This window comes from Salmo trutta, chromosome 15 (assembly GCF_901001165.1).
Source record: "Salmo trutta chromosome 15, fSalTru1.1, whole genome shotgun sequence".
NCBI lineage: Eukaryota > Metazoa > Chordata > Actinopteri > Salmoniformes > Salmonidae > Salmo > Salmo trutta.
Window position 1 is genome coordinate 57,547,296 of NC_042971.1, and position 10,000 is coordinate 57,557,295.

Sequence of the window (10,000 nt, forward strand, 5' to 3'; positions counted from 1 at the left end):
CGACACAATACGACACGACACGACACAATACGACACGACACGACACAATACGACACGACACAATACGACACGACACAATACGACACGACACAATACGACACGACACGACACAATACGACACGACACAATACGACACGACACAATACGACACGACACAATACGACACAATACGACACGACACGACACAATACGACACGACACGACACAATACGACACGACACAATACGACACGACACGATACGACACGACACAATACGACACGACACGACACAATACGACACGATACGACACGATACGACACGACACGATACGACACGACACGACACGACACGATACGACACGACACGACACGACACAATACGACACGACACAATACGACACAATACGACACGATACGACACGATACGATACGACACAATACGACACGACACAATACGACACGACACAATACGACACGACACGACACAATACGACACGACACGACACGACACGACACGATACGACACGATACGACACGACACGACACGATACGACACGACACGACACGACACGACACAATACGACACAATACGACACGATACGATACGACACAATACGACACGACACAATACGACACGACACAATACGACACGACACGACACAATACGACACGACACGACACAATACGACACGACACGACACAATACGACACGACACAATACGACACGACACAATACGACACGACACAATACGACACGATACGACACGATACGACACGATACGACACGACACAATACGACACGATACGACACGATACGACACGACACGACACAATACGACACAATACGACACAATACGACACGACACAATATGACACGACACAATACGACACAGTACAGTACAATACGACACAGTACAATACGACAGTACAGTACAATACGATACGACATAGATAACTGATAGCAGCACTATACCTCTCTTTGTTCACTACCTCCTATTCTCATCGTGTTTGAATGAAGTGCGGGGCTGGGCGCGGGGGGGCTGGGCGCGGGGGGGCTGGGCGCGGGGCGGGGGGGCTGGGCGCGGGGGGGCTGGGCGCGGGGGGGCTGGGCGCGGGGGGGCTGGGTTTTCCCCAGCTGATGGATTCAGTTAATGATTGTTTGATTGACTGACTGACTGACTTGATTGAGAGACGAGAAGAACAGCAGTATTGAATGTTTCTCCTGTCCTCCTGGCTAGCTGTGTTTCTACACGATTGGTAGATCTATAGAGTAGATGTAATGATTGTGTTGTTTCTCCCTGGCTAGCTACGTCTGTACCTGCGGTCGTCTAACCTGGATAATACCTTCTCCTCCATCACCAAGCTGCACTCTGAGACTCTGCTGCTTAACGTGTTCAGAGACATGATCATCCTCTTCAGAGCAGACTGCTCCATCTGCCTCTACAGCATGGAGAGGAGACACGACGGGTAGGACAGGCACAGGCATGCACACTCACTCATACTCAACAAGAAAACTATCTCACTCTCACACACAACATTACTAGCAGGACAGGACAGGTACTGAATGTCACCTGACCCAGAAGGTCTCAGACAGTAATCAGTAGTGTTGTGAAAAGAGAGTCATGAGAAACCCAGTAATAATTATCACATGAGATGTGTTCTTTCAGCTCATGAAACATGGGACCAGTGTAGATACGGAAAGAGCAATACAGACACCATTTACACAAATAAGGAAGTAAGATAAAGTAACCTACTAAAGAAGATTAAACAAGCCAAAAGGAAGTTTCGTAACATTGGTTGTGGCCTTAACTGGGGTTAAACTTTACAACTGGCCAATACAGAGAATGTGTGTCTCTCTCTCTCTCTCTCTGCAGGCCTAATCCATCAGCTAGTGTTGAGCTGCTTCAGGAGGTGTCCATGTCTCGCTACATTCCTCATCCTGCCCTGGTGGTGTCTGTCACCCTCACCTCCGTACGCACAGAGACCGGCATCACGCTCAAAGCCCCACAGCAGGTACACACACGCAAACACAGACACACAACCTCACCTCCATACCCCCAGAGACAGGCATCACGCTCAGAGCCCCACAGCAGGTACACACACGCAAACACAGACACACAACCTCACCTCCATACCCCCAGAGACCGGCATCACGCTCAAAGCCCCACAGCAGGTACACACACGCAAACACAGACACACAACCTCACCTCCATACCCCCAGAGACCGGCATCACGCTCAGAGCCCCACAGCACCTTTCCCACCGTACACACGACACCTCAGTACATTTCCATCCCACTGACCCCCCCCCCCCTTTTTACTAGCACTGATTTGGCAGAAAGTGGCTATTTTTAAGGTTTTTACTAACAGTGATCGTGATATGTGGTTGGTTTTACCTACCTTAATTCTAAACTCAGCAGAAAAAGAAACGTCATCTCACTGTCAACTGCGTTTATTTTCAGCAAACTTAACGTGTAAATATTTGTATGAACAAAAGATTCGACAACTGAGACATAAACTGAACAAGTTCCACAGACGTGACTAACAGAAATGGAATAATATGTCCCTGAACAAAGGGGGGGGGGTAAAAGTAACAGTCAGTATCTGGTGTGGCCACCAGCTGCATTAAGTACTGCAGTGCATCTCCTCCTCATGGACTGCACCAGATTTGCCAGTTCTTGCTGTGAGATGTTACCCCACTCTTCCACCAAGGCACCTGCAAGTTCCTGGACATTTCTGTGGGGAATGGCCCTAGCCCTCACCCTCCGATCCAACAGGTCCCTGACGTGCTCAATGGGATTGAGATCCGGGCTCTTCGCTGGCCATGGCAGAACACTGACATTCCAGTCTTGCAGGAAATCACACACAGAACGAGCAGTATGGCTGGTGGCATTGTCATGCTGGGGGATCATGTCAGGATGAGCCTGCAGGAAGGGTACCACATGAGGGAGGAGGATGTCTTCCCTGTAACGCACAGTGTTGAGATTGCCTGCAATGACAACAAGCTCAGTCCGATGATGCTGTGACACACCGTCCCAGACCATGACGGACCCTCCAAATCGATCCCGCTCCAGAGTAAAGGCCTCGGTGTAACGCTCATTCCTTAGACGATAAACGCGAATCTGACCATCACCCCTGGTGAGACAAAACCGCGACTCGTCAGTGAAGAGCACTTTTTGCCAGTCCTGTCTGGTCCAGCGACGGTGGGTTTGTGCCCATAGGCGACGTTGTTGCCAGTGATGTCTGGTGAGGACCTCAGTCCAGCCTCTCTCAGCCTATTGCGGACAGTCTGAGCACTGATGGAGGGATTGTGTGTTCCTGGTGTAACTCGGGCAGTTGTTGTTGCCATCCTGTACCTGTCCTGCAGGTGTGATGTTGGGATGTACCGATCCTGTGCAGGTGTTGTTACACGTGGTCTGCCACTGCGAGGACGATCAGCTGTCCGTCCTGTCTCCCTGTAGCACTGTCTTAGGCGTCTCACATTACAGACATAGCAATTTATTGCCCTGGCCACATCTGCAGTCCTCATGCCTCCTTGCAGCATGCCTAAGGCACGTTCACGCAGATGAGCAGGGACCCTGGGCATCTTTCTTTTGGTGTTTTTCAGAGTCAGTAGAAAGGCCTCTTTAGTGTCCTAAGTATTCATAACTGTGACCTTAATTGCTTACCGTCTGTAAGCTGTTAGTGTCTTAATGACCGTTCCACAGGTGCATGTTCATTAATTGTTTATGGTTCATTGAACAAGCATGGGAAACAGTGTTTAAACCCTTTACAATAAAGATCTGTGAAGTTATTTGGATTTTTAAGAGTTATCTTTGAAAGACAGGGTCCTGAAAAAGAGACGTTTCTTTTTTTTTTTTGCTGAGTTTATGTAGCGAGTCGCTCTGGATAACGGCTAAAGGATTCAGATGTAAATGTTTTCATGTTTGTGTGTCCCTCTGTGCCCGTGACAGGCCTGTATGGCAGACAGCATCATACTGAACCTGGCAGGCCAGCTCATCATGCTACAGAGAGATCGTTCTGGACCCCAGCTACAGGAGAAGGTTCCCAGTCACATCCTCTATCCACCTCCTAGCAGGGTTGGGGTCAATTCCAATTTCAATTCACTCAAGTGTGTACTTCCTGAGTTGAAATGTAATTGACCCCAAGCCTTCCCCCTAGTATTTATATTTTATTGTGGATCCCCATTAGTCCTTGCCAGGGCAGCTGCTACTCTTCCTGGGGTCCAAACACACCAAATGACATATAAAACAACAGATAAAACAGTGAACTATGTTTGTACTGAATGAGCTAAAGATTAAACAGTACATCATATAACATCCCTACACCACCACATATCCACAACATGTTCAATACCACCATACAACAATATCACAATGTGTGATAGTTGTCTTGGATTGTCAGGTTATAATATATCTGACATTAGAATGGAATCGTTACACCTAGCCACCTGTCACTTCATTATTGATTCATTTGTTGGTATCATACAGGGTACATTATATATTGTGTGTGTGTGATGTTGTTATGGTGTTTAACGCTCTCTCTCCCTCCAGCTGCCGTTCTGTCCTCCAGTGGTTCTGGCCCAGTATGTAGAGAATGTGTGGACGACGTGTCGTAGTAACAGGAAGAAGGGTCACCTACTCGAGGCTCTGTGGCTGTCGTGTGGAGAGGCTGGGATGAAGGTATACCTGCCATCTGTTTTTACTACTTCTATTGTGGATTAGTGTCTCTTGTTGTCGTCTGTGAATGGCCAAATAAATGAACCCAACTAAACGTTGTCTTTTGTGACTGTTGCTGGCTGCAATGATTTGACAAATCTGTTTCCTTGTCCTATGTTCTGTTATCTGAAGGTGTGGCTCCCCTTGTTCCCTCGTGACCATCGTAAGCCCCACTCCTTCCTGTCCCGCCGCATCATGCTCCCCTTCCACATCAACATCTACCCCCTGGCTGTGCTGTTTGAAGATGCTCTGGTTCTGGGAGCTTCCAACGAGACTGTGCTGTATGACAGCCTGCAGGTAGAGAGGAGTATTATATTATTGTAGTATTTATTATAGTAGGAGCGTTCCCTGGGGCTGTGTGCATCTAATGAGCAGTGATGCCAACTTAACAATTTTGTTGCTAGATTTCACAACTTTTCTGACTACCCTGGCAAACTTTGTTTTGTTTTTTTTCCAAACGGCACCGAGCAACAAATTTAGGTACTTTTAAAAATGTGTTTGGAACTTTTACCAACTTTTCAAAAGGGACTCAAATGCTAAAATGCATTTTCCCTCTAAATGACACAAAAACTATTTTCTCTGTCACACACTCAGTCACAACACACGTGCCTGGCTGAGAAAATGCATTGTGAGTGACGTCGACAGCAGGCGCTCAGCTCGTCCACAGCCAGCAGCAATTTCAGCAAATTGCAAATCATTGTTGGCTGACTGCAGTAGTACGGCTTCGACAAGCCAAATCCAATGAATATAGTTGGTCACGAATGTTTGAATTTGAACAGAACTTACATCAATCAATCAATCAACATGTCTCAATCAAAATTGTACAGCCAGAAGTACAGAAAAGAGTGGGATTCAGCCACCCTGAATTTAAAGGGTGGCTGAAGCCAGTAATTGGGGATGATTGACGGGCGTACTGCAAATCAGATATCCTTGCAAATATGTATGACATCAAAAAATCTTGTGCTACAGCAAAGCATATAAATAAATCAAAACGGTACAACCCTGCAACGCAGTCTACATTACGGAGGTTAAAGTGGATAACTGCAGAAGCTACTATGGCAATGGCCATTGCGGAGCATTGTTCGCTGCTAGCATGCCACCATTTTAGGTATGGCTTGTCAAGCTGCCTTTTCAGATTCTGTGGCAGCAACAAACTTTCAAATGCACTGCACCAAGTGCACATAAATGATTAGAGGAGTACTGGCTCCTTATTTTCTCAAAAGGGTAACATCAGATGTGGTGGATGAGAAGTTCAGTCTTCTTTTGGATGAGTCCACTGATGTCGGTGTCTCGAAATACCTGGGTGTGGTGATTCGGTATTTCAGTGCTAAAAAAAGTGTTGTGTCCACATTTCTCGGGCTGGTTGAATTGGAGGGGGGCGACGCCAGATCAATATCAAAGGTGGAAGTTGAGTTTCTTGAGAAGTGTAACCTTACAAAAGAGAATCTTCAGGGTATTGGCACTGATAATGCGTCCGTGATGACTGGGGTGCACAACGTGGTGCACAAGATTTTAAAGGAAGAATGTGCATTGCCCAATTTGGTACTCATCTGCTGTGTGTGCCATTCTTTACAATTGGCTGACAGTGCAGCATCCAAAGAAACCATCCCATGGAGTGTTGAGTACTTAATCAGGGAAACCTACAACTGGTTTTTGATTTCCACTTAACGACACGAGGCGTACAAAGGAGTGTACATCTGTCCATCACCATACCTTGGGTACCTTTTCCAGAGCACGGTGTACCAACTCAGTCTTGTGTCAGAGGACAAAAAGGTCATTCGGAGACGGTGCATCAACTACATTGTTGCTTTAAGCAAGGAGCTGCAAGCAATGCTCCCAGACAACCTAGATGCCTTGCGACACATGGCCTTGTTCAGTGTTAAGGAAACGCTGAAGCACAATAAAGGCACCACTGAAATGATTAAAGTAGCTGAGCTACTGGGATACCAGCCACAAACAAATGATAAAATAGTTTCCCAATGGAGAAACATCCATCTGTTTAGGTGGGACTCAACTGAAAATACAGTCGAGTTTTGGAGTGAAGTCAATAACTACACGGACTCTTCCGGGTCAAATCCATTTGAAGAACTGTGCAAAGCTGCACTCGCTGCCCTCTCCTTGCAACACTCAAATGTGGAGGTTGAACGGCTGTTCAGCCAAATGAGTGTGGTCAAGTCAAAGTTAAGAAATAGTGTCACTGCACACTCTCAACTCCATACTCCTGGTGCGGTATGGACTGAAGCTGGCTGGTGATACCTGTTACCAGCATAAACTACCAAGTGAAGTTCTGCAGCAGGTTGGCACCACAGCAGCAGACAGCTTTAAGGCCTCTCCATCCTCTACTGCTGGTTCCAGCTCCGTGACAATGCAGTTGGACAGTGAAGATGAAGAGGATTTCCTTGCCAATCTATGATTCATCATATTTACAGTACGTATGCAAGGAGCGGACTTTCTGGAACTGGCGGAGACACACAGCTGATGGTGGCAGTGTGCACTGCAGTGTGAGCGAGAACACAGTGGCAATATCTGGAGGAAACCATTGAGCAGCTAGCCAGCCAAGCAGCACAACAACCTGGAGAGAGATGCCTAGCGCAGACATTATTTGAGATAAGTTGTTTGTTCAATAAGATAGCATATATACCTTGTTATTAGCTTGTACCTATAATTGTTGATCAGTTAGGTAGCATGTTAACTACCAATACACTGCTTAAAACTATAATTGTTCAGAATGTGTAGGTTTACTAGTTAAAAAGAAAATAAATAAAATGTAATTGTTCAATAATTCAATGTGTTGTGTTTAAAAATATCTGATCATATAAGATGTGTTTTATATTACTTTTACAAATAAAACATATGTGATAATAAACAAACAAATCTACACAAATGTCAAATCATATTTTTCGCCGAGATGGCCAGTCAGTTTGAGTAACGTTATTGTGTATTCTACGCAGTTTTACGTTAAGTAATGACGTCATCACGCAATGACATCACAACGTCATTTAGCAACTTTTAGCAACAAATCGACCTGCCTCGAGCAACTTCCCCCTGACAACACTGCTAATGAGACTGTGTTCTATCACGGCCTGCAGGTACGGAGGACTGTAGTTGTAGCAGCAGCTACAGCAGCAGTAGTCGTCCCCACACAGCATCTGCTCTTTCCTATCCATTGTTGTGGATTTGTCAGCTTGGTGTAGGAGGACCATAGTGGTCAAGGCATTTGTGTCAAGAGAGATCTGAAACAATTTTCCTAGCTATGTTCCCTTTATTTGAGGGAGAGCGAGTCAGTGGGCAGATGAGGTTAAGAGATAAATAATAGTAGCAGCCTGTGAAGGATAAGGAGTAGAAAATATGATTTAAAAATGAAATGTTTTGTGTTTTCTGCAGGGTCCCAGAGAGGGCCGGGAGTCCTTAGAGGGGTTGTTCCCCTACTGCACGGTGGAGAGGACTTCCCAGATCTACCTCCACCACATCCTGAGGCAACTCCTGGTCCGTAACCTGGGGGAGCAGGCCCTTCTCCTGGCCCAGTCCTGCGCCGCGCTCCCCTACTTCCCCCACGTCATGGAGCTCATGGTCCACGTGGTGCTGGAGGAGGAGGCCACCTCCCGGGAGCCCATCCCCGACCCGCTGCTGCCCACCGTGGCCAAGTTCATCACCGAGTTCCCCCTGTTCCTCCAGGTAACAGAGAGAGGGAGACGTTGATCAAGTGGTTAACTTAAAAATACAAAAATATTTCACCTTTTATTTAACCAGGTAGGCCAGTTGAGAACAAGTTCTCATTTACAACTGCGACCTGGCCAAGATGAAGCAAAGCAGTGCGACACAAACAACACAGTTACACATGGGATAAACACACGTATAGTTAATAACACAATAGGAAAGGCTATATACAGTGTGTGCAAATGAGGTAAGATTAGGGAGGTAAGGTAATAAATAGGCCATAGGGGTTAAGTAATTATAATTTAGCAATTAAACACTGGAGAGATAGATGTGCAGAAGATGATTGTGCAAGTAGTGATACTGGGGTGCAAAGGAGCAAAATAAATAAATAACAAAATGGGGATGAGGTTGTTGGATGGGCTATTTACAGATGGGCTATTTACAGATGGGCTATTTACAGATGGGCTATTTACAGGTGCAGTGATCTGTGAGCTGCTGAATGTTGTTGCCTAGTCTAGGACACTCAAGGTCATGGTAATTACTGATCTTGTGTACAGTAGTCTTGGTTTGTGTCTGAATTAGCATTCTGTCACTACTTTTGACCTGGGCTCATAGTGTTTTATCAGGGTCCCCATTAGCATCCTATCCAGTGGTGGAAAAAGTACCCACTTGTCATACTTGAGTAAAAGTATAGATACCTTTTTAATAGAAAGTTACTCAAGTAAAAGTGGAAGTCACCCAGTAAAATAATACTTGAGTAAAAGTATTTGGTTCTAAATATAACTATCAAAAATAAAAGTTTAAATCATTTAAAATTCCTTATATTAAGCAAAGCAGACAGCACTATTTTCTTGTATTTGTTTTTATTTACAGATAGCCAGGGGCACACTCCAACACACAGACATTTATAAAATATGCGTTTGTGTTTAGTAAGTCCGCCAGATCAGAGGCAGTAGGGATGACCAGCGATGTTCTCTTGCTAAGTGCGGGAATTGGACCATTTTCTTGTCCTGCTAAGCTTTCAAAATGTAATGAGTACTTTTGGGTGTTATGGTAAATGTGTGGAGTAAAAAGTACATCATTTTCTTTAGGAATGTAGTGAAGTAAATGTTGGCCAAAATATAAATAGTAAAGTACATATACCCTAAAAAAACTACTTAAGTAGTACTTTCAAGTATTTTTACTTAAGTACTTTACATCACTGATCCTATCACTGATCCTATCACTACTTTTGACCTGGGCTCGTAGTATTTTATTAGTATCCCTGTTAGCTACTGGTAAAGCAGCAGCTACTCTGGGCCAATAGGGCTCTGGTTAGAAGTAGTGCACTATATAGTGACTGTGTGTTTCTGCTCCAGACCATCGTGCACTGCGCCAGGAAGACCGAGTTTGCCCTGTGGAACTACCTGTTTGCTGCCGTGGGCAACCCCAAGGATCTGTTTGAGGAATGTCTGATGGCTCAGGACCTGGACACTGCTGCATCCTATCTCATTATACTGCAGGTTAACATACTCCCCTGTCTCATCCTAATAGCCAGAGGCAAACAGTATTTAGAAATCTGACTGGTATTGGAGTTAGGGTTGGAGCCAGGGTTAAGGTTAGGGTTGGAGTAAGGTTAGGGTTGGAGTAAGGTTAGGGTTGGAGTAA

General features: G+C 45.5%; 1 protein-coding gene across 7 annotated transcripts in view; it reads left to right on the forward strand.

Annotated features, from left to right (window-relative positions):
* The window catches only part of LOC115149435 (RAB6A-GEF complex partner protein 1), a 94,172-nt gene that overhangs the window by 68,914 nt on the left and 15,258 nt on the right, over positions 1 to 10,000 (forward strand). For all 7 annotated transcript variants that reach the window (XR_003866870.1, XR_003866872.1, XR_003866871.1 and 4 more), the window contains exons 14-20: positions 1,287 to 1,447; positions 1,855 to 1,993; positions 3,932 to 4,021; positions 4,532 to 4,660; positions 4,829 to 4,993; positions 8,081 to 8,371; positions 9,712 to 9,855. Coding sequence is in view for 2 of the 7 variants with exons in the window: in XM_029692286.1 (XP_029548146.1) it covers positions 1,287 to 1,447; positions 1,855 to 1,993; positions 3,932 to 4,021; positions 4,532 to 4,660; positions 4,829 to 4,993; positions 8,081 to 8,371; positions 9,712 to 9,855 (1,119 nt within the window). In the remaining 5 variants the exon portion in view is untranslated. The remainder of the gene's footprint in view (positions 1 to 1,286; positions 1,448 to 1,854; positions 1,994 to 3,931; positions 4,022 to 4,531; positions 4,661 to 4,828; positions 4,994 to 8,080; positions 8,372 to 9,711; positions 9,856 to 10,000) is intronic.